At 38.7% G+C, this 25,388-nt stretch overlaps 2 protein-coding genes across 5 annotated transcripts; both read right to left on the bottom strand.

The window, feature by feature from the left end:
* Window positions 1-1,603: 1,603 nt before the first annotated feature.
* cpeb1b (cytoplasmic polyadenylation element binding protein 1b) lies at window positions 1,604-9,125 on the bottom strand. Of its 3 annotated transcripts, none has more exons than XM_083549985.1 (12): window positions 8,967-9,125; window positions 8,429-8,597; window positions 6,924-7,115; window positions 6,217-6,434; window positions 5,866-6,115; window positions 5,179-5,292; window positions 4,971-5,087; window positions 4,518-4,654; window positions 4,007-4,205; window positions 3,570-3,664; window positions 3,356-3,436; window positions 1,604-2,893 (listed from the first exon to the last, which is right to left on the bottom strand). In XM_083549985.1, the coding sequence occupies exons 1-12, from the start codon at window positions 8,979-8,981 to the stop codon at window positions 2,783-2,785; spliced, it is 1,698 nt and encodes a 565-aa protein (XP_083406111.1). In that variant the 5' UTR covers window positions 8,982-9,125; the 3' UTR covers window positions 1,604-2,782. The 3 variants fall into 3 exon arrangements, with proteins under 3 accessions (XP_083406111.1, XP_083406112.1, XP_083406113.1); XM_083549986.1 differs by having other exon boundaries at window positions 4,983-5,087; XM_083549987.1 differs by having other exon boundaries at window positions 4,998-5,087.
* A 3,262-nt stretch (window positions 9,126-12,387) lies between these two features.
* On the bottom strand, window positions 12,388-19,719 carry rbpms2b (RNA binding protein, mRNA processing factor 2b). 2 transcript variants are annotated; one of them, XR_014534983.1, is made up of 8 exons: window positions 19,240-19,680; window positions 17,979-18,056; window positions 17,572-17,610; window positions 17,365-17,427; window positions 15,390-15,540; window positions 14,923-15,071; window positions 13,722-13,909; window positions 12,388-13,578 (listed from the first exon to the last, which is right to left on the bottom strand). XR_014534983.1 is itself a non-coding variant. In XM_083550081.1 (8 exons), exons 1-7 carry the CDS (start codon window positions 19,288-19,290, stop codon window positions 13,841-13,843), a joined length of 600 nt encoding a protein of 199 aa, XP_083406207.1. In that variant the 5' UTR covers window positions 19,291-19,719; the 3' UTR covers window positions 12,388-13,310; window positions 13,836-13,840. The 2 variants fall into 2 exon arrangements, 1 of the variants encoding a protein (XP_083406207.1); XM_083550081.1 differs by having other exon boundaries at window positions 12,388-13,310; window positions 13,836-13,909; window positions 19,240-19,719.
* Window positions 19,720-25,388: the final 5,669 nt, after the last annotated feature.

The following is a 25,388-nucleotide window of genomic DNA, read 5'->3' as shown; positions in this document are numbered from 1 at the left end:
ATTAAGCAGGCCTCTATTCTATCCAGAGGGCCATGGTTAAAGAAATAAAGCTTGAACTTTAACCCCATAACCCAGAGATTTCTAGAAGTACCAAAGTTTACAAAGACAAAGAGGGTCGGTTTTGTAAGGAAATGCTTCTACAACAGATTGGATTGTTAATTCCCCCCCCCCAATAAAGAATAGATCAAACCCAGCTACAGAAAGTAGAGCAGAAAGCGATTTTTAACGCCGAAGCACAAGGTTATGTAACGGAGAGTGAGGGATGCCTAAACAGAAGGTGCTCGAGTAATTGGGGAAGAAACCGAAGCCTGTTGCCAGCTATTCTTTTTCACACTTTTCCGAAAGGATGCATTTTTGCCTCTTACTGGCCAAAAATAGACCAGCAAGGAACACATCATTGCCTTTGGCAGTTTGGATCTCACTTCATTCTAAATGAAGTTGCATTGCACATTATTTCAGATGCACATCTCCAAAACTGAAGTTTGAAAAAGATGATCTTTGGAGTAGCAGAGACTCCAATTTTTTTGTTGGATTTGGCTCATTCCATACATTCATCTTGAGATCAGTGTGGGTAAGATGTTCATGTGCTATGTGGGGATTTAGCTATTCTAGATCTAGAGGTTGGTAGGGGGCATAGAGCCCTTACATAGGCAGTCTCCCTCATGCTAAGAATTGAGTTGGTGCACATCACCACAGTTTCAGGATTGTGTAGAAGGTCTTTGCATTCTCTTCCTGTAAAACAGCAATTCTAGCTTAGACCCATGCTGGAGGGAAGGACATCCCACCCATGGGTTCCACATTAAAAGCCAGGTACATACTAATCATTTCAAGTGCTGGCAAGCATTCTTGATGTAGCTGAAATATTCCAACCAGAAATCCCACATCTTAGACCAAATTTTGTGACCAGATGGTCAGAGAAGGTTGGCATACTAAGACACAGCTGATCCTGTAGGCACTGCACTGATACTAAAAAGTCTCCATGAAAACAGATGGACCAAAAAAAATATAAAAGAATTCCAGTCCCCCCCCCACCCGATTTTGTAGGGTCCCTTAGTGAAATTAGCCCCTACACCTAAACTAGTCTGGGTGCATTTAATAGCTCAAGATAAAATGTTGCTTTCAACATGGGTTGGTCTGCTCCTCCCAGAATGCAAACCATTCCAACAGGAAAACTAAAAGCAGAACAGGCTTCTGGTTCTCTCACAGTGGAAATAATCCATCCTGTGATGAAGTTAACCATTACATTTTAGAGATCACACCAACAGCTGTGCAAGTAATGACTCAACTTGCCATCTTGGTTAATTTGAACTTTGACCAAGTTTGCCCACCATGTTAGAAAATTATAAATCTACAACCGGGGGTGTGGGGCACGACATCAAGCTACTTGTTCAGTCAGTTCATACTGCACACCACCACAGCATTACCTATAAATGTAATATAATGCGATATGGACACCACCTAGTGGACATCAGGTTATTAGCACCCCAAAAGTAAGAATTTTGGGAAAAAAAAAATTCAATATGAGGTGCTAATTTTTCTTTATTCAAAGCACCTAATCATTTAGCAAACAGTCATAAAATGCATAAAAACCAAACAAGCAATATGAATGCTTAAACACCTTTATTGTGCCCAATCAAAAAAACTGAACTTCACAGCTGTAAGTACTCAAACTCAGCAGACCACAATGAGGTAGAATAAAAGACAAAGCAGCTGGGCTCAAGAGGCTCAGCAAGGAACCAATGTGAAGAAATGACAGTCCAGGTACTGAACACACATCTTTGATCTTTTGATATTCCAGAGGCTGGAAATAAAGTGACATCTGCATTTGGTCTACTAAGGCTCCAATGGTACATTCAAGTGAAGTTTAGAATAGTACATTCAACAAGCAGCTGTTTGTAATCTGAGATCATGCCCATAGCTATACCTGCTGATGTTCAAAAATAAGTGATTAAAAACCTACCCCTTTCCAAAGTGCAAATTAAAAAGTGCAACAATAAAACTATGTGCAATCTATGGCCATTCACATTTCTGATTGAGTTGATCCAAAAAACTTGATGCAACCCAGTAAAAGCTATGCCTCTGGACGGCATGCACTAAAAAGTCTGGGTTGGTGAAAACATTACACCCAAATCCCTTGTTCCACTAACGTAAAGCCGGACAAGGGAGAAACTCTCCAGGAAATGTTGTGGAGAAAGGGGGAAAAAAAAAACCTAAGCAAAATTAAAAAGCCAATAGGTAGATTTCGGTTCAATCTTTTTTGTCCTGACTTAAAACCGTTTTATGTAAAAATTAGTAAAAAAAACTGCGTAAAATGTCTGGAAGATGAAAGTTGGGCTTCATGTATCGGTGTTTCTAAAGTAAAAAACCCCAGCTAACTGCAATGGGAAAAGCAGCTAGAAAGGAGGAACCAATTTAAAGGCACTGTATGGCTTCGGTTAGTTAAAGAAACTTGCATGACTGTTCATGAAGGGAAAAAAAAAAAAAGAGAAAAAAAAATTTCCATTAGGAAAAGCATTTCTGAACCATGGCCTTATTCTTCCCACCCCAAAAAAAAAAAAATCCAGGGGGGCCCTGCAAACCCATCAGATCACTGTGCAAAGTGCCAAAGTGAACAAGCCAAAAAAAAGGAAAAAAAAAAAAGTGCCAAAGTGAACTTTCTACAGCGCTTGCGCAAACCCACACCATTGGGGATGCGCCTGCCACAGGCCTGGCGCTGGAGCTGGTCCGGAGGCGTGCTGGCGATCCAGGCAGGAGCACGTGGTTGCCAGGTTAAGCAAGGCTTTTAGCTGGAGTCCCTATTCTTCTGGTTGCGCATTAGAGGGCGGTGGTTGCTCAGGATATCCATGGAATGCTGCCAGTGCCAGCATGAGCGGCAGTAGTACTTAAAGCAGGCCTGTGAAAAATACATTTAATCAGTAGCAAAATCGAGGTTGTACTTCACAATCAATTATTGTATGTAATTGGAGAAACCAGTGTTTCTCAAACTTTCTGCCAATCCCCCACTTTAGAGGGGGTGGATTTTCAAGCCCCACCATAGTAATGAAAAATCAGGTCTAATTTATTGAAATCAAGTTCCATCAATAACAAATACCATCATGATTAAAAAGCGAAAAGTGTAGTTGTGTCATGTACCCAACTGCCGTCTTCATTTATTTGCAATATGACCTTATTTTGTTCATGGCTGCTTTGACAACTATTTGATAGAAAAGCAAAAATTATGCTCAGAGTCATAACAGCTCCCCCCCCCAAAGAAAACTGAAAGTTCAAAATAAAAAGCTGAATATTCTACAAATCTAAAAGGTTCATCTAATTGGCTCACTACAAAAGCCCTGAGAGTGTTTTACAGCATTTTTACCTGGTCTCTGCAGAAGAAGGGTCCAGGTTGGCGGCTGCACACTTGACACATGGAATCCTCCAGATAGGGGTCAATCTGAACCTAAAATATCAGATCCTCCAGTTAAAAAGCACTGGCCATTCTGAACAGACATCATACCCACTTAAATTGAGGTTTTTAAAAACATTTGCACACCACGACTTATGTCGTAAAATTAAGGTTAACCATTTTGTACCTTTTTTGTAAATTTGGGGGTCTTAATTTCAACAAACGCAGCACTAACAGCTTTCAGGTAGCTGCGCTGGTTGTTAAAGGTTACACGACCAGACCCTGTAAATGAGAAGCACAAGCTGTTTAAAGTGAGAAATGTATGAACAAAATGTTCCCCTAGGTAGATCATATGGGGGAAAAGTAAAATTTGAGCAGTTCAAAACATTCAGTCCCACCCCCTTGTTAACCAACTTTACACAATGAAATAGTCAGTCTCTCCTGCAAAAAACTAATGCGGGAACTGCAGCAATACCAATTCCGCAATTCCCTGAAAACTGAAATGCAAAGCAATGGGAAAGTCACAGGCTTCAGATGCAGCATCTGCACCTAGTGCTCAAAAAAGAGTCACTAAAATCTAAGCATTTTCACATTCACAGTAATAAATCCCATTATAAATCTCACCAATCGGGTACTTGTGCTTGTCCGTGTCGATCCCAGCATACATGACTCCTCCAAACAGATCGTTCATAATGCTGGCAAGAGCTTCAGCATTGAGCATGCCATGCAGAGCTCCTACAAACACCGTGTTACTGGGGTCTAGCCTCTGGGAAGGACAGCGAACATAGTTACTGTCCGAGATCACCCACGGGATCACCTGCACCTAGAAGAGTACAGGATGAAGTCGAGTTATCCCACAGAATTTACATGCCTTTCTAAGTTTATGGGCACTAGCTAATTTGCCTACATGCATCGCATTTCCAAATTATTTGCACAATTGTCCAAGAACGAGTTGTATTCCGTCAGCGAACAAAATGCAAGTAGTCAACAAAAAGGGTATACCAAGGCTGCCACAACGAGCATTGCATCTCCAGTTTACAATTACATACTGTACATATAGAGAAGGTCAATAAAAGCATTAAAATGGCAATTTATAACTGACCATTTAAAGAGTAACCAACGCAGCAATGCTTACATCCTTACAGCGCATCCTCCTGCTGGACATTTTGAAGTAATACTCGCTGTAGCCCTCAGGATGAAGAAGGTCCTGAGTGCAGGCTTGGAGCAGACCTCGCACTGACTTCTCAGACTCAAACACCAGGTACACATAACCTATAACAAACAAAAAATCTCAGACACTGAACTCCTTGCAAACTGGAAAAGGAAATAAAAGCCACACATACAATAACCAATGGCCAGGAAACTAAACGGCTGCAAAGGACAAAAGTATACCTTACATACACTTAGGAGGAAGGAAGAGGCACCACATCACATGCAGGTTTGACAAGTGCAGGTATCGCATGCAAAAGCCAGTAAACTTCACATGAATATCTATTCTCAAATACCAGTCATCCAAAACCTTAGTGCCTCTCACCCAAATGCTGGTGCAAACCACCTCCAAAGTGCTAGAATGAACTGAGAAACCTACCCATTGCATTACCTTTGGGCATATTACCTTTAGGAGGGCAGCGAGGATGTTTGCCATCCTTACCAGGCCACTCCACACTCAGTGGGCCATAACAGTTAAATGTGTTAATCAAGCCAGCTGGAGTGAGAGAATACAAGGCAAATAAATCATAAGGGACCATAAAATGGAAATTTTATTTCAGTATATGGGTAACCAGCAAAAACCTCACCCTCAGTAATGTCCCAAGGAACTCCTCCGAGAAAGACCTTGCAGGAGTACACAGGGTTTTTGTAGTTTCGGGATGGAAGCTGGCCGCTCCATGTGAAGGTGGCTTCGTTAATGGCTGGTATAAAGACAACAGGTTACTAGTCTGAAATTACACGCTCAAGTACATAAACCATGTGCTTTAATTAAAGCACTACAGTAGATACAATTACTCCAGTAAAAGTGTTAATTTTAATGTAGAAAAGCAAAGATGTACTTAATTATGGCAAAATTATTTCACACTCTTGCTTAAAGTCAGTTTATGTGAAAAGACCAAAGTGACAATATAATGAGTCAAACCCTGAGCCAATTATTATTATTATTACAAAACCTACTACCCAAAAGAAAAGACTGATTTCACAATGTAGTTGGGTAAAAAGTAATTTGACTGAAATGTAAAGTTAAAGTAAGTCTCCCCCAAATGGAAATACTTCAGTAAAGTACAGATATGCAAAATAGCTTAAGTATACAGTAACAATGCACACAAGACCTCCAGGCTTGTTCGTAGGACATGAACGTTTGCAAGATTGAAAATTTTTTTGGTTCAGTGGTATAAATTGTGATCCCAGCAAGTACTTTTAATCAGCATTAAAAACTACAAGTCAGGCAGAAAGGGCATGCATTTATAACCATTTAAAACCACTCAGCATACCGGCAGCTTGTCTATGAAGGCGAGCCTCCCTCTCAATGCTGAACGGGCCATCTGGGGTCTCAAGCAGGTCCCAGTTGGGCCAGACTGAGGCTCCAGGCCAGCGACGAGACACACTGCTGCCCGGGGGAGCACTTTGTGGTGGGGTCAAAGGAGAGCCGTCATGGTCCAGGCGGGAGCTTAGACTAAGCTTTAATGGGTCTTTCTGCAAGCTGGGCATGAAGGGCATAGAGGGGGAGATCCTCAAAGAGGACTGCTCAGAAGAAAAACAAGGATTACAAGAATAAAATTAAAGATTAAGCAAAAATAAAAAAAAATTATATTTAAGGCATGGAAGCCAAGCTGCCACCTCACCAGCAAGTCAGAAAGATGATCAGAGCCAGAGCTGAAGCCACTGGTCTCAGAGTCCACAGGGCTGCTGGAATGGGAACCCAGCAGTGAACGAGAGTTCATGCGTGCCAAAGCTGGAAACTTCTCCAAGAAGTCTGAAGCACCTGTATTGGGCTCGTTTGTGATTAAGCCCTGAGGCTTGTTCAGGAGTTGGTCCAGAGGACTTCCCAACATCCCGAGCACTGCAAAACAGCAGTCACGTTAAACACTGACCATTAAATTAATAGTGATTTATGAGATACCATTGGGGGTGAGGGAGGGATTGTAGAACCGGATATTGGTGGTAAAATCCATGCAGACAAGCAGAACTCCAGAATGTGTTACAGCTACTAGGACTAGGCAGGGCATGAGGCAGGCAGGGAATCTGACAGCCTTTACACAAAGATCTGACTCACTTTAGAGGCCTTGTTTTGAACCTCTAAATTTAGCCTCAATCACCTCTGAAAAAAATGTATTTGCTTAGACAAAAAAAATCTATTAGTGTAATGTTTTCATTTGAAATCTTTGACAATTTAATTACATATGCAATTAAAGACAAGGTCAGTGTAGTTTCTCTTAAATGACCACAGTATTGAAAATAGCACAAGAATGTTTAGCTTTTAATATTTAAAATATAAAGCAAAAGTCATAAGTTATTAATAGTTTAGAAAACCTATTAACCCATTACTTACTTGAAGGGTTGCTGTTTGGGGCTGATGAATCCGAGTCATGGCTGATCCATGGCCTCTCCCACCCAGACAAGCTGAGGGACTGCAGGCCCAGGCCTAGTTCGGTGACATCGGGCAGAGCACGAGATGACTCCTGCCCATTGCTGGGAAAAAGCATCCTGCTACGGACAGCGCACAGATCGGAGTCCGCACGCTCTGTTAATACAACAGAGAAAGAAAAAAGCAAGGTGTGTGTATGCTCTGCATCAGCTGCCTGAGTATTTGAAAGACACGCAGCTCAAAAGCAGCCTCTACTCTCTACTGATAAACACTGATTCTCTCTCTAAGCTCTGTCATAGAATAAATCTGCAAGCTGGCAAGCCTGAGTGCACGAGGCCACTGCAGATGCCATGCAGCGACATGTGATCGAGGTGCTGATGCCCTCACACTCTGATGCTAACGTCCAGCCCACAGCCCCCCGAGACACCACCGAATTCCTCTCAAATTCCCCTGCAGGCTAACAACCAGCACAGCCTTCCCCAGGGCTGCAGTCCTTAGACTGAGGCAGTGGAACTGAGACGTGAGCTGCAGGCTGGGGAGAAAAGGAGATGCCTGGCGAATCACAGAAAGGTGGCAGACAGAGGCTGCGTGATCAGAGGCTGAAGGATGGAAGCACTGCATCGCTCCCTCTGAGCTGGACACCATCCAGCAGCGCCGGATCGGATTCAGCAGCATCAGCGCATGTCTTGGGTGTTTGATGTTGCATGACCAACGCAGCACTAAATGAAGCTATTTGCATATTTGAAGTGAATGAAAATAAAAAATAAAAATAATGTGCAACTCAATGATGGAAATTGAATGCAAATTTGGGAATTTTTGCAAGACACGTATACTCATTGTATTATAACTAATCTGCCTGGCCAAGCTAATAGAAACCTACAACTTGATATTGGAAAACAAACTAAAAATCTTTCAATTTCTTTAGACATGCAATTCAATTCTATTATCAAATGGACCGTGCATGTTACAAGACGACACCCGTTGCTATTACAAATGCCCCAACATACTGAATATTTTATTCCTTTTAGACCATTCTATTGCACAACTAAAGCTTTATTTTGTTTCCGATTCCATTGGCAGGTCTATTTACCACTTTTATACTGGAAAATGCATTTTATTGCTAATACAAGTCAACTTATTTCAACTGCATGTAACAAAATGGTCATAAAAGCATTGCATATAAATTTTCCATGACCACAAAACTAATCACTAAACAAATTACCAAATATAGCATTTAATACATAAACAAATCCAGGCTTACACACAACCAATTCTGTCCCAAATAAAGCCCCAGGAGCAGAACAGCTTGTTACTGGTAGTGTTTAAAAGACATTTCCCTACTTTAGCAATGTACATTTAAGATATAATCTACCCTACATTTCACACGTCCAGGTGAAAGATGCACATTGAAGGTGCAAAAGCTTGGGTGCAAGGATTAAGTACTACAGCCAACCCAGTAACCAAATTACCAATCAAGGAATCCCTCTTGGTCTTGGCACTGGGAGTGGTGCACACCCCGGTGAGGTCCAGAGAGTTTCCCAGCATGGTGTTCATCCTGCGAAAGATGTCTGCATTGCTGCATGTGGACAGGGCTGGTGTCTCTGAATCCCAACGGTTAAGAGCTCTCGGACTATCTCTCTAAAAGAGAAACAAAAAAAACTTACAGAAGTCACATTACACTTACAGGAAGTATGAGTACCAAACGTTTCCTTGGTGTTTGTGTAGGACAAGAAAGGGTGCTTATGAAAACTTTAGTACTTTTTTCCAGGCCTAAGCTTTAGACAAACAAAAGACAAATAATAGCATTTTTTGTATATTATTCAAGTATAGTACTTAAACAGACCAAAATAAATAGATACATACATTAAACATGGTTAAAAGGTTTGACCATAACGACTACACAAACACCGACATATGACGCTAACAGGAAGCAAAAGACTGGTGGTGCTTCTTTTTTTCCGAAATATTACCTTTAAACAGAAAATTAACATGAGAAATTAAACTCACCAGAGAAAACGCCATGGTAGAATTACGAAAGTGAACGAGCTAAAACACCAACAGACTCGCCGTCAGTGGAAAACGAACTTAAGCCCTCTGAAGGAAAATCAGGCCTCATTAGGAACATCTGCTGTCTATCTGCGTGCACGCTAACTCGCCCTGATCACGCGCCGCGCTCATTGGCTGAGCACACTGACCAATCAGAAGCCGATGCGTAATTGGGCCGCCACATAGGATACACGTGTTTGTTTGCAAAAGAATGACGTTTGCACCGGTTTGTTAGCGACACCGGTTTATTTCCATTCGTGCATTTGGACGGATTTGGAAACTTGAGTCGGAAAACTGATCAGATCTTTTTTCAAGTATAATTGTCCCCCATTTTTTTTGTCCCCCACACACCATCACGAACAATTACAATAATATATGATTATTATATATATTTTTTATAAAAAAATGTATTGCATATATAATGAAAATGCAAGTGGTAACGCCCCATAATGCAGAATCAGTATGAGCTTAATTTATCGATCCATAGAAAAATCCTACAACTGACATAATTGCATGAAATTAGCCAAAGTAGTCACAGCTTACAGACGGTCCACAGTCGAATAAAAGAAAATAAAACTTTAAAAAGGGTTTATTTATTCTCTGCAGCATGCAACCAAATGATCCACGCCCCTGATAAGTTTGATTTACTGATTTGCACTGGTGCATCGGCATCGATTTTAAAAACTGTGCATCGGATACAAGTTGACATCGCAATGCATCGTTTTTTTTTTTTTTTAATCATATTTGCATTAGTAAAATCCAATTTATTTATACATAATTATTAGTAGATTGCTCTATGCTTTTATTTAGAAAATGACCAACCATTTGTGACCAATATTTTATTTGTAGATTGATTTCTCCTTGCTAAAGTTTCTCAAGAACGTTCTCTCAGCACCATTGCTGCTACGTGAATGACGTATCACAACATAACGGAGACCGAGGCGTGTCCTGAGAGTCACATAGAATACAGATTAACATGGCAGAGGTAGAGCTGTAACTTCCTGGAGACAGAACAGGAAAAGAACGTCTCGTTTTTATTTAATATTTTTTTCTTCTTTTTTTTTTGCACTACAAAATGGCCATGCGTTAGAAATCAGAAGGCACTTTTTAATTATTTTTTATTAAAATGTATGATTTGCTGTCTAAACCGAAAAAATAAAAGTGTACTATCTGTACCATATTGAATTGTACAGCGCCATTTTATTTCCACATCGCATCGTAATGTTTTGAATCAAATCAAATCGCACTGCATAGTAATAGAGATTAATCATATTGCATCGCATTGGTTGCTGCTTCATATGTATCTTTATTGTATAATGTTATTGGCTAGATGCGAGTTGCATTGGACTCAGTTATGGTTATGATGCACAAACCTGAACATATAGTCTATAGGGACATCAATTACACCAACACAGAAGTGACTTAGAATTTGGGCTACGGTATATTTGTAAATTAGGTTGCAAAAATATACTTATATTTTCTACAAGTTTGTCACCGGTTAAATGAATCTGCAGCCTGAGGAGTATTAATTGTGTTGTCCTGTGCTGTTTGGCCATTTGCAGTGTGCATTTCAGAGATCTGACCGTACCACCTTTTGCTAAGTGGAATAGTTTTGGTAAACTTTGTTAGACATTAGAGAAAGAGACTTCAAGACCCAGATACTTCTGCTAGAACAGGAGCCACAATATAATTGTAATAGAGCCGATCACTTGAAAAAACTTTTTTATTAATGAAATAAAATTAATTGCATCACAAAAATAAAATTTAATTATATTCATTCATTCATTCATTCATTTTCTCCCGCTTATCCGTAATTCGGGTCGCGGGGGCAGCAGTCTAAGCAGGCCCCCGCCTTCGACTGCTGCCCAATCCTCACAGCACCGTCCCTTACGGTCCCTCCTGCAGGTGGTGAGGCCACGGGAAGGCGGCCCCACGTCACTCCGACGTCACGGACCTTGATATTTCCCTCGTAAGGGACCCCCGGAGCATAGAGGGTTAAGGGCCTTGCTCAAGGGCCCAAGAGTGGCAGCCTGGCGATACCGGGGCTCAAACCACAGACCTTCCGATCGGCAACCCAGCGCCTTAACCGCTGGAGCCACCACTCCCCCAAATTTAATTATAAGAATTCTTAAATTAAATTACATCCAGTTCCCGTATATGTTCACGAACAGTACTCCCCCCCCTCCCCCCATGTTGCTGGCACCTACATAAATGTGAATTAGACATCTGAAATTGTCCGTGCGTGTGTGTATATATATATATATATATATATATACATATATATATATATATATATATATATAGGATTAGTCAAACCACCACTAATACCTGTACTTACACTTGCAAGTACATCTGAATTTATTAATGTATTACACTTTATTCAAGCTCAGTCTCAATCAACCAAGTATTTTATTAAATATTTTAATGAGATCCATTTAAATGACAGAGCAAGGAGATTTTTTTAATACTAAAAATTCTCTTTTAAATTATTATATATGTCAGGTGATATACAATGACGATGAAAGATGCTGCAGGTTAATCAAGTCCAAGACACTTCATAAATGTAAATTCTAGCTTGTGATTTCCACTGCTGTAACCTAAAAATTAAATTATAGATTTGTCATGCAGAAAATTTGGAAGATAACCAATCACCAAGCCATAATAAAAATATAAAAAAAGAGGAGAGATTTATTTGTTGTAGGTCATCTAAACCTCTTTTGAACACTAATTATGCAGTCTTTTGGACATCCAGTAGAAGTTTGCTCCACCACCTTGGTGCCAGTACAGAAAACTTGAAGCATAACTGTTGTTCCTTGAGAGACAACTTAAGTGATGAAGGCTCCATTAAACTCTGGGTTACTGAGCAGAAGGTCAGGCGCTCAATCCCCAGCTATCTCCAACTGTGCGGTGCTTGAGCAAGACCATAACCCATTGTTTCAAGAGAACTAGATCATGGCCGACTCTGCGCATATTGCTGATATGTGGCAGGGAGAGTGGAATCCCAACACTGTAAAGCATGGGACAATTTTTTTTTTAAATGAATTAAACTTTTCTATCTCCATCAGCATTACCAAAACATTTTCTCCCCTTCATTTCAGCACTAGAGGGCAGTTTAGTCCTCCAAATTGAACGTCGGTGCTCTACCAGGTTTCTGGAGATTGAGCTCAATTCAGAAGCAGTGGCTATCTGCTTTAATAGGTTGGATCTTGACTTAAAGTGCTTGATAATCAACTGATGAGATGATCAGATGTATTGAAATTGATTAAAATCTGCAGGGCAGATGGTTTTGAGAATTCCTGATTTTGAGGGAACCACTTGCCCATGTATAAAAAAAAAAAAGCTATAACTTTCCTTTACTCAGAAATAAGAAAGAACATCAGTGTAATGCATTAACATGTTTAATACTGTATCATACAATTCGACAGACTTTTTTTTTACAAATAAACTTGTCAGTATTGACCATATGTACTATAATCCATTAAAACCCCTTCATGCATCATTTTATCTTCATGCGCCATCATCCAGCATACGTCCTTCTACAGCAAACTAATGTTAACAGTTAAATCTGCCACCCACAGTGTTTGACCTCTGTCAAGATGACAGCTAACAAAGAAAAAAAAAAAAAAGAAAGAAAAAGTCCAACAACTGCTCTGCAGGTTATTAAATCAGTACATTTAAACAAACAAAGAATAACTTATTACTTATTTAATTGCACACTTCTCTCCACATAGACTACTTATACTTGGATTGTCTGTATTTGGCAGGGTCACAACTGTCTTATATGGAAATGTTTACAAGCCTAGACATGATGGCACATTAAAATAATAGTTCACGCATAATCACAGCTTGCGCAAGCTGTCTGGGCAGACACCCAAGCCCTCGAAACAGAGCTGGCCACTACTTTAATATCCAACACAAAAGGACCAAGGTAACAAACGCAAAATGATTCGAATACACCAAGCATAGGAGGAATACATAAGACATGGGGACACAACCTATATATCTAGTTCAGGCCCGGGCGAACGACTGACCAACCTCAACAACCCCCCCCCAAAGAAAAGCGGTGAGGGGGAGAAAAAGAGAAAAAAGAAAAGAAAAAGAGCGGCAAAAATGCAAGCAGCCTCACAAATTCACTGCTTATAACAAACTTATTCAACACAATTCATAACAGAACTAAGGCAAGTGCTAGCATGGTGGTACCATCTGAGCCTCCTGTTCAGAAGATTTCCACAACCTGAAGAGCCAGGCTGTCAAGTATGGGCTGCAATAGCTTCTCTCCATTACAGGTAAATGCCATCTTTATCTCTGGAAAAAAAAAAAAAAAAAAAAAAAAGTATTTCTTTACATATATGCCAAAAGTATTGGGTCACCTAGTCATAAGTAGTCCCAATTTGCTCTTATTCACACCACTCTTCTGGGAAGATGTTCCACTAGATTTTGGAGTTTGCTTATGGATATGTGTTCATCAGCCACAAGGATATTACGAAAGGCAGGATGTAGGTGAGGAGACCTGGGGTTCAGTCAGCGGTCCAATTCATCCCATAGGTGTTCAGTAGGGATTCAGTAGTAGTATCTTCATGGAGCCCACTTTTTGCACAGGGGCATTGCCATGCTGGAACAGGTTCGGGTTTCCAAGTTAAGGCGAATGCAAAATATAATTATACTGCATCTAAAGATGTACTGCACAATTAAAATTACCTTCAGCTTTGTGGTAACTGTTTGGCAAAAGAACCACATGTAGCAGAAAAGAGCAGGTGACCAAATACTTTTGGAAATAGTGTGCAATTAATATAAATCTCAGAATATCTAAAATTATTATTTGATACACACCATCTTTAACAGAACTGCCTCGATTTCCATCCAGGTTGGGAGGACTCTGATGTCGCTGCTGGATACCAACGCATCTACAAGGAAAAGAAAATTTAACTTTCAGGACAGTCGCTTGCCAATATGCCCTGTACGCACAGAGAACTAAAAGCCAAGCTTTGCCAGGAAAAAAAAACCAGACAGGTTATGAATAGTGTCACTTTTTTCTTACTAAATATTAGAGTACAATTATAAAAACCAGTAGACAAAGCAAGTAACTAGTACATCTGCCAGAATGTTTTTAGGATTGCGGCTGCAATAAACCCTACCTGCCGAATCCTCATTTCACCCAGGATTTCTTATGTAAATAAAAAAAACTATACACACTTTTCCAACTGATAAACTTATGTACAAAAAGGGCAGCTTTTCCTGCCTTTAGCTGTATGAAAAACTACACAGCATTTAAAATGCTGTACAAGTAACCAGAAATGAGTAAATTACGAGAATAAATGGCAACTCAATCACCAGTTTCTAATCAGCGTGTATGAATTTTCTGCAAAGAAAGCAAAGGGCATGTGAAGGACATCGAAATGACTCTCCCACTGAGCAGTTACTGTTCCCTCGCAAATCCCAATTAAAATGTTATACGGAACCAGTAACAAGTTCCACAATTGACTTTATTCTCTGGTAGACCAGGGTTTTTCACCCAAGACACTACCTAGAGTGTTTAAAAGAAATATTGGTTGAAATATTTATTGTTTAAGCGATACAATATCAATAAAACTGAGACAAGCAAATAGAATAAATAACTGTTCTGAATATAGAAACTAAATTAATTTTAAAATCAGTACATCCTGGTATAATTTTATACTCAAGTCAAATTTTCCAAAGAAACCAGAATGTTCATGAAAAGAAACAACCCTCTCATGTTACAACTGCAGAGGGCTTTTAGCTCCACAAGTTGGCATGTGGGGGTTTTAAATAAAGTTACATTTACCCCAAAATCTTCTTTAAAATGACTCATTTCCACTAGTAATATCCTGCCTTATAATTCAAAGGTGCATAGCAAAGCAATGCATCACCCCCATTTGTTTCATGTTTGAAAGGTCACCTGGGCGTGGAGGGCAGCAGCGGCCGCCGCAGCAGCAGGGTAGGTGAAGGCAGTGTGGGGCAGCCCAGGGCTCAGCTCTGCAGTGTACAGGGGGTATGGAGACCAAGCATCTGGAGATGCAGGAATCAGTGCTGCCCCCGTCAGGTCATCTGAGGAAGCACAGCAAGCCAGACACCTCCATTCAGAACTGGAATCTATCCTCAATTCTAATGAGCTACTGGCAGTACTCAAAAGTGAATTGTCACTTGTTTAAGTAAAACAGGATTTAACATTTACATCTCCAGTTTTTCTTTCAAACAAAAAAGTAATACGTGTTGCATACTGGAAATACTGAATGCACAAAAATGGTAGTCAGTGCTCAAATGGTGCATGCATGTGCTGGAGGTGAATTAGTTTGTCCCCCTGCAATAGGAGGCAGAGTGTTTGCATGTGCTGCGAGACAATCTACCGTGTGGCCGTACACTTACATGGGTCCCGTGCTATGAAGTGTGCCCCTAGAGCTGGGTGGATATTTGTGGGGTTCGGCGTGCCCATCAGCTTACTCTTTGCCATCTTCGTGTTGGCTTTAGCAAACTCTAAACGGAGGGTCTGCGGGTTCTCAGGGTCAAAGCGAACACCCTGGAGACACAAGGTGGGGGGGAATACAAGAATAGGAGTGGGCTGTGCCTGACCATGTGGCAGAATGTGCTAGAAAGTGCACCAAGCTGGTGTCTACATGCAGGAGAGATTCGTTGATGGCAGAAAAGCTACAGATGTGCTTGTTTACGAGGGCTGAAAATAGGGTGTTAGTGCAGAGTGAAATATCTTCAACACTTGAATTGGGTAAAAGGTGGTCAAATTAGCCAAAAATGGCTAACACTGACAAGAAATCAGTGTGGCCCGAGAGAACACTGCACTCTACTTCCTGTGAAGGCTAGCAAAATTCAGTGTCCTAACATTTAAATCATGGACAATTTTAAAAAAAAATACTGAGCAGATGGGCCAAAACCAAAAACCCCTCAATACCCCTAGTTTCTGTTCCAATTAGTTCATGCCGAGCTGATCATGTTAAAACCTCAGGCATCATATCGCCATTAGCATTTGTTCATCAAATTTGTGCATAAAGTCTGTTAAATGCAACATTGCAAGATCCATAATAATAATAAAATACAATAGCAGCCTATTGACAAATATGTTAGAAAGCAAAATTGATCAGAAGGAAAAAAACCTCATTTAGAAATGCAGCCAAGTGGTTTTTCAGTCAATATAATTGTGAATCACAGGTAGAGACGCGATCATAATCCGCTCGTTAGTCCTCCACCAGAGGTATGGGTCCTTAAGCAAACAAGCTGTTTAGATCACCATCTCTCTTCTTTCGGACGTTACACAATTTCATAGCACAATAAGTGCATTCTGCTTTTTTTTTTCTTCGATTCATTTCTATAGCTAGAGTCAGACTTATCAAATTGATCTCATAATTTATGTAAAGTACAGGGCAGTCGATTTGTATTTTCTGAACAACAGTTCCACAATGAATAAAAATCCACTTAACAGCTCACACCAACGTTAGAACACGACTCAGCTCAACAAAACCTGTACACTGTGCACCTACCTACGTAGTCATTCATACCATTAACAGACAAAAATGAACAGTTGTGAAGAAACCGTTTTTACCACATCTGAATGCACACCATATTTCAAAAGCGTCTTGTTTCAACATATTTTATAGCCTCCCCCTAAAAACGGCAATCGCTTCCTTAAAGGGTGCCATTAAGAAAGGCTGCCGATGTTGGTGCTCACGACCCAACTTTTTCTTTAGGACCTTAAATTGAGCTTGTATAAGGTTATTACAATTGTTTTTAAAGAATAATGAGCACGAGTATGTACTCAAATCACCACTGGCTCATTAGTCGACATATCTGCATTTACTTTCAGCCATGACCTGTAGCTTACATTAACTTGGCAGACTACAGTAACAGGGGAATCAGATTTTAAGTAACTAATGTTATGAACCCACTTCATCAAAGTACATTCCTTTTGCTCATGTCTTTGAATGATTTGGAAAATGGCAAAGAATTCAGTCTCGGCATAAACAAAACCAGCAAGTGGCTCTCGCTAAACCGTCCCTATTAAGCAAGCGTTCAAACAGCTAGATGGGCAAGACCCTACATTTCACCACCCACCATTAAAAGACCACTGAATAGCTTTGATGGTTGTTCGGACCACACCGATTGCTTACGCGTTCAGCCACTGAGGTAAAGCTAATCATAAATAAATGCATGTAAACACAACTTGTAAATATCTAAAGCACACCAAGTGACTACCTTTAAAAGAGCCAACCAAATACTACAAATTATACAAATGTTGGGTTAAACCACAGGGGTGTATATGCGCCGACTGCACGACATCCACAAGATCAATAAATCAAATCAATGCATTGCGTAGAGCTGACCAAGGGCTTACGTTTAAGGCGTTTTTTGCCGCTTCAGCGCCAGATCGATTGTCAAAGGTTACAAAGCCGACAGGCTGAAAAAAAGGAGGGACAGTCAATTCAATTTTGTGCTATATTCTGAAAAGGTTGAGAAAAATAAACACCAGAATTACACAACACTGGGTGGAAAAAGGGAGAGAGAAAAAAATGCTAATACATGAACATAACCAGTATCTCACCTGCTTTGATGTTAACTTGATCAGAGAACCTTCATAACCCTAAAAAAGAGGAAAATACCCAATTAGAGGTCACAAAAAACCCGCCAAAAAAAAAAAAAAAAAAAAAAAACCATGCTCTCACTGCGTTTCTACAGGCATTCTGCATAAACCCAGACCGAGCCATACAATTTTTTTTACCGAGTCATAGTGATGTTGCCCCATGTTACCCATGCTTTAGTAAAAGGGTTATTTCATAGCTAACGAAGATGGTTGGAAAAAAATTTAAGTGAATTAAAAATCACGCAAGCCAAAATTTACTCATTTTAGTACAAATTATTAATATTCTAATTAAAGACGGCCGTAGAAGCAGTAATCCTGACCGCAGTTTCAGATGCAAGTGCATGAGCTTCCCTACGATCCAGTCTTACCTTAAATGGTCTAAATAGGAGGTACAGTTCACGAGGTTTGATGTCTGTTGGCAGGCCGCTCACGAAAAGCGTCCGCACCTAAAAGAGAATGCAAAGGAAACCAAATATGTAAATGTAAAGCACCGATTTTAAGAGCAGAACAAATCTAACGGCAAGAAATGTACAGAAGTACCAGGATAGGCTACAAAATCAAGTTGGAGAATCACAGATTAAAATCCATTGATCAGTAATGTTATGCAGAGTGTTTAATATAAAAACTAAATTTTTTCCTGATCGAAGGCCTTCTAAAACTCCTAAAGTAAGCCACCATAACTAGCAAACACTGCAAAAATAAGTAATTAAACCAAAACAACAAGCCCAGGCCCTAACTTGACTAATCAGCATTAACACGTCTGATTTGTAGTTAACGTTCGAGCTTAGAGGGCGACTGTTCAGTAGACTGCTATTGGAAAAACAAAACCACAGCATGATGGGGTTTCCTTCCTCAGCTTCCACAAGAGCAACAGTCGTCCTCCACCTAAAAACAGATTCCTCTCCCAGGCTTCTGATCTAAACTACTGACTTTTTTTTTTTTAAGTTACAACAAAGCAGTCTTAGTTAATGATCAAGGTTACATTTGGATTGTAAAGGAAGCTTCACTACCAGAATTTCATTGAGGAGGCCCTATGAGCTGAGGTTCTACACCCTGAGTGATTACTTTCAATCGGAGCTAAAGTATGGACTCAACACCACAGCTTTAAAACTAATTATTTTTAAAAGGAACTAAATGAAAAAGAGAGCTGGAAAAGCAACACAGGCATGTTTAGATTTAGAGTCCATGAGAATATATATGTGGAGTCTGAGACAACACCATGGTTACGGTTATTGAAGGGAAAAACATTTAAGGAACTTTACATGTACTAAAGTTAGGGAGTAAAGTTGATTCATGACCAGTGATAGTTTGAACAGAGTTCATCACTGAAATTAGAGCTGAGTGCAGCTGTTGCTCTGGATTGGAAAACATGTAATTAGGCACTTCAATTAAATGCGCAAAAAAAGGCATGGACAGCCCATCCTAAACCTACATTAAAATTACATTAAGGGGTGATGAGGTTAGAAAAGGTGCATAAATATAGTCTAAATGAACAAAATACCCAAATTTGGATGTTTTTTTTTTTTTCAGAGAAATAACCATCTTAGTTTTTAGTTATATACCAAAAATGAATCGTGCGCACTCGTTTCTTACTCCAAACGCAAAGCTCTTACGGAATTTAAACCTTACCTCTTCTTCAACAACGTTGTTGTTGGGCTCGGAGTCAGATTTGACACTCATCCTGGTGTTTGGAGAACTTTAAAACAAAACAACTCAAAAAAAGAGCAGCCAAACTTTTTTTTCTCCCCTGGTTCCGATGTTGAAGTGCATCCAATGTGCCAAAGTGCGCGCTGGTGGTGCGGCGGTGTCAAATCCGAAACGCAGCAGGTGAAAGCAAAAGGGAACTGAAGGTGAGCTGGTGGAAGAAGGATTGAAGGTGGAGGGGGAAAAAGTGCACCGTGAAGATGACCAAGTGAAAGAAGTGGCGTCTTTACTGCTCCTCACATTTATATGGTTTCAGAGGCGCACTGAGCGAGAGCACATGGAGAACCCTGTGCCATGTTGCCCTCTGCGTGCAAATTAGATCATCAATGAAGATGTAAAGGTCTTCAAAGGCAGCAATCAAACACAGAGAACCTACAGCTGGTCTACATGCATCAAAGCCCGGCCCCTGTTGGGTTGCCAGATATGGAGTAATTCCTTTTCAAGCCTGAACACTGTTTTACCAAATTTGTTGATGTCAGCTTGGTTTGGGAAATATATAATAATAAATGACAGAATCATCTCCATGTTACTCTACTGTAATAAAGTGCATCATCCTGACTAGGTGTTCAATAATAGATGACCCACAAAGACAATTATAACTTAAAAGTTCATGAGATGCAGAATTCATTGATTTCATAATCATTTGTATTATTCTGGTGATCACAAATAGGAATTATTATTATTATTTTTTGTTTCAGACCTAAAAAATTATACTAAATAAGTACACACATGCATGTATTTGCATATAAAAAAAAGTCATTTAGATTTTGGTTTATTTAGATTGTCCACATTACATAAAAATGCTCATATAACACAAACACACACGCCTATATATAAACACACACACACACGCACACGCACACGCACACACACACACACACACACATATATATATATATATATATATATATATATATATATATATATATATATATATATATATATATATATATATATATATATATATATATATATATATATATGTGTGTGTGTGTGTGTGTGTGTGTGCGTGTGCGTGTGTGTGTGCGTGTGTGTGTTTTCATAAAAGAACATTGCTGTTCCTCTACTTGTTTAGCTAAAAGAATATGAAGAAAAAACCCAAAAGACTCCTTCTGTGCACAGTTATGTCATATTAGGATTTATTATTAGTTTTATTTTTCAAAAGTATACAATAATATTCTGCCTAATTACTGGAGATACAGAATGTTAGAATGTTAAATCTGAATTATTTTTATTTTTTTGTGAAAATTTAGATACTAAATGTATCTAATCCAAAGGATCAGTCGAATGAGTAAATCATTCTAAGATCTAAAAATCTTTGTAATTCTGATTACGGTAACAGTGTAAAGAAATAACCCATGTCTCTGTGCGAGTCGAGTCGTATCAGTGTCATTTCCACCAGACTCTATGAGACAAATGACTTCCTGTCACAGAAAGAAAGAAGAAGAAGAAGAGCAAAAAAAACCATGATGGATTTTATACTCGCTGTGGTCCCACTAATCATAATGTCTAATAGAGAATGCAGTAGAAATTAAGAATGACAGTCTGGCAGTTCACACATATTCCACTTGTGAACATGGAACAGTTTCGGTTTGAATGAGTCAGGGCTAATTGTTCTCTGCAAGCCACACTGTTTCCTGACATTGTCTGGAAACACAATCAGAGCGAAGGTCTTTCTGAACGTCTGGAACATTTGCCTTTTTAGGGCTTGACTTCAGGAATCAGCTTTGTACTTTATGTCTAAATAAAGGCAAATTTACTTTATCCAGTTTTATCGCAACAGGATACTATTTATGAACACATGCTTGTTGCAGGGAGCTTGGAAAATGCTTCAAGAATGAAATAATTGACTCACTTGTGCATGGGTAATAAAAAAAATATGTTTTTTTTTTTTCAAATCTTAAATGCAGCAAACTGAACACGCATTACATTTCTGCATGCTCTGGATATTTACATGTTTGTGCCATTTTCAGAGGGGGGTTAAAAATAAAGCACAGAACCCAAAAGCTGGAGATAATCATGCAGGCTGAGATAGTATTATCAGTGCAAAGCTCTTGAAAAATGACATGTGCAGTGATTTGGTGAGTGGAACTGACTGGCAGAGAGAAAGCAGTGCTGATATTCCTGGCAGTTCTACGAGATTTTATATGAGGAAATGTGATATCCAGAATAATAATTCAAGTCTCTGGCATTCTAACATGACGTTACTGCACTCGAATTTCATCAGTTCACAAAACACATGAGAAGTTGTCTTGAAAATCACCTCTGTGGTCACAGGTAATGTTTGTCCCTCAAACATCCAAACAAATTTCCATGGAGCACTCATACTGAATCACCAATGTACTGAAACAGCCATGAGGTGAGAACCGAGCCCCTCCAATGAAGCCCTCATGCTCTGTTCGAGAAGGGCAGGCCCTTTGTTTTCCGAACGCCACCTCGTCCTGCACTCCTCCGCCACACGCCTGACTGATCGCATCCAATCGCATCAGCGTCACGAAGCTCCACAGCACTTCATTCGTATTAGTTTCCTCTGCACCTTAGTGCACATCCACCATGTGCTCAAACTTTGGACCCTTTGACGTCTTTACAAAAATTATTAAAAAAAAAACTATAATCTATATAGTCTATTAATTAGGTGAATTATTTGGAATGCATTCCCTTCATAGTCTTATCCCTAAAGCTGACAGTGTCAGTAGGTTAGAACACTACGGTGTAAAAATGTTTAACAAGTCATTATTAAAGTGTCCTTGATGGGTATAAAGCCAATATACACACAAGCTCACACACAGCAACCTCTTCCTCGTGACACCGGCATGATTCCCAACTGCGATCTGTGTTTCTTTTAGCTTTGGCTACAGTCAAGCTGTCACTCATGACTGAGGACACACAAACACTTTGAACAAAGGCGCTGGAGTTCATTGCTTCACTCTCAGGGCCACTTCTCAGTAAAAACAAATCCGATGCCAAAATTTGCCAGTTTATTGTTGCTATAGAAGAGTCAATTAGAAAAAAATAAAATATGATCTGTGCTTGAAACGTGGGTGAAGTTGTATGTCTATTTTCTGTGTGTATACTAAGAAAAGACAAGAATGAAAGGTTTTACTCATTTATACCTCGGAGCATCTCTTGACATGTTTTTGGGGAAGTGGGAGGAAACCGGAGAACCCTGGTAGAAACCTATATATACATTTTAAGAAAAGGAGACTGGAATCCTGTTTATTGTTAATATAGAAGTCAATTAAAAAATATAAACACAGACGAAAGTATGATCATCCGTGCTTTAGGAAACTAAAGAACCCTGGTAGATTGGAACCTTGAATCTGGATCTGACTGATGGTACTAAAAGAGGTAGTTCAGTGGTTAGGATCTGGACTTGTGGGTTGCGAGTTCAAATTCCACCACCTCTAAACTGCCACTGCTGGGCCCTTGAGCAAGGCCCTTAACCCTCAACTGCTCAGTTGTACAAATAAGATCATTGTATGTCGGTATGGATAAGGGCATCTGCCAAATATCAAAAATGTAAACGTACAGTGGCATTTGGAATATATTTCCAAAAATAAGTACATTTTTAGGAAATATATTCCACACTGGGAAATAGTTTCTTCCTACAAGTTACTTGACTCCTCAAAGAGGAATACTAGACTGATGTTCATGCACACACACACACACACACACACACACACACACACACACACACACACACACACACACACACACACACTTACTCAAACACCTTCATGTAAACTTTTTGCAAGAATAAACAATGCTAAACCACCAAAAGTTTAAAATATTTATTGCACTGTCACTGTTTATTATTTCATTGCATTGTGCTGTTTGGACTAAATACACACATTTGCTGATTAATTTTGTGTCATTTAATGTTTCTTTATGTTTTTTTAAGTTGGTCGAGGAAATTTCAATAAAATGACAATAAAAGCCAACTGACCTTGACCTTGACCTTGACTTGAGTATTGTACTTTATTATAACATAAAGTACAATATGCTGAATTAATGAAATGTACCTGTAGTAAAGATTTACATAATAAATATGCAGTTATTATTTTATGTGTATCTAATCAATAAAACAAGACACAGAGCTATAATGGTACATTTGTTACATCAAGTTTGGTGCATCCTCTGTACACTGAATCTGAAAAGCAGTCAAGAAGAATCAATTTAATTAAATATTCAGCAGGAGTTTGGAGATTCAGTGATGCATGCAGCTCCTAAAGACTGAATGAAGGTGCTGTGTTAGAGCTTAACTGGGACAGGAGACTTCACATGGAGGAGAAGAACATGCATGGTTAATATATTCCATTAGTTTTATTTATGAACACCTTCATTTAGTTACTTACTTATTATTGACCCAAGGCATAGCAGGCAATTCAATACAAAACTGGATTTTTAAATACCAAATATAAAAAGAAAAACAAATAGATAGATAGATAGATAGATAGATAGATAGATAGATAGATAGATAGATAGATAGATAGATAGATAGATAGATAGATAGATAGATAGATAGATCATATTTACATTTATTAATAAAAGATCTAGCCATCATGTACTAATAATATGACAATATAAATATGTGATGTATATTCTTGTGCTGTATTTATTAGTGAAGCTGAGTCAAGTTCATCATAAAGTAATAATAAATAAACTAATAATAATAATAATAATAATAATAATAATAATAATAATAATAATAACAGCAAAACTAATAATAATAATAATTATTAGTAGTAGTAGTAGTAAAAATTGTGCATTGTGAATATATAACTAATGATTATAATAATAATAATAATAATTATTATTATTATTATTATTATTATTATTATTATTATTATTATTATTATTATTATTATTATTATTACATAGTTAGATATTGTAGCTAAGGAACAAGAACAAGAAGAAGAAGCAGAAATAAGATAAAAATTTCAGACCATTTCAAATTTATCTTCATAAACCTCAGTCATATAACTGGTAGGGGTTATAAGTAAAAACTCCAACAATGCTGAATATTACCAGTCACTCTAATTAAGCCTGCTTTATGTTTTTCCAGAAGGATACTGTCACTTTCAGGAAAAGGGGATTAATAAATAGTAGCAGGACATTCCAGAGTGTACATGGGCTAGAGGACTGGGGGTTCGGAGCATTGACCTGTAGTCCATCATTTCTACAAAGCCTTGCTTTAGTCACAGAACAAGATGAATATTTGATAGAGATCCTCCCCTATGAGGGTGTCTGTCGGACCGTGTTTCTCTCCACAGCTGCACATCGTGCTCTCTGCGCTCTTATGGGGACACAGAGGTTTGCATAATTCACATCCCAAATGCTGTGTTTCTCTATTTTACAGTTTATCTCCATACAGGCCAAAGGTCTGAGTTCAGGAAGTAATTAGGGGAGAGATTGTACTTTATTTTTGTAAATAAGCATAGTAGCATTTATCATTTTGATAAAATAATTGAATTAACCAATGGGTTACTCGAGTTCAAATGTGTCTCTTTGTTTTAACTAATTAATGAACATGTTTGGGGTGATGAATGGTAATGAGGGGTGCCAATATTTATACCCTGGGACCTAGGTTTAGTAGTACATCAGCATTTAGTAACATGGTGTAATTAAATTACATATGAATATCTGAACCTTTTTGTATTCAGAACATTATATGTATATGTATATATATATATATATATATATATATATATATATATATATATATATATATATATATATATATATATATATATATATGTGTATATATATTGATTTATTGATTCATTGAATATATATTGAAATATATATAATATATTATAATGCTTAGACTGCTGCCCCCGCGACCCGAATTACAGATAAGCGGGAGAAGGTGTGAATGAATAATATAATAATATGATGGAATGCATATTTATAGCTGCTGTTTATAAGAAAGTTCACAAAAGTAATCGTAGATAAATAGCAGTGGTATAAGAGACGTAAAACACTTCAGACTGTGCTTTTCTAAGAGCTGGCAGCATTATATTATCTAATATATATATTTTTTTATACAACTGGGAGTTGAAGGTTAAGGTCCT

This window comes from Silurus aristotelis (assembly GCF_946808225.1).
Source record: "Silurus aristotelis genome assembly, chromosome: 9".
Classification (NCBI taxonomy): Eukaryota; Metazoa; Chordata; class Actinopteri; order Siluriformes; family Siluridae; genus Silurus; species Silurus aristotelis.
This window is presented reverse-complemented; position numbering and strand designations above follow the sequence as displayed.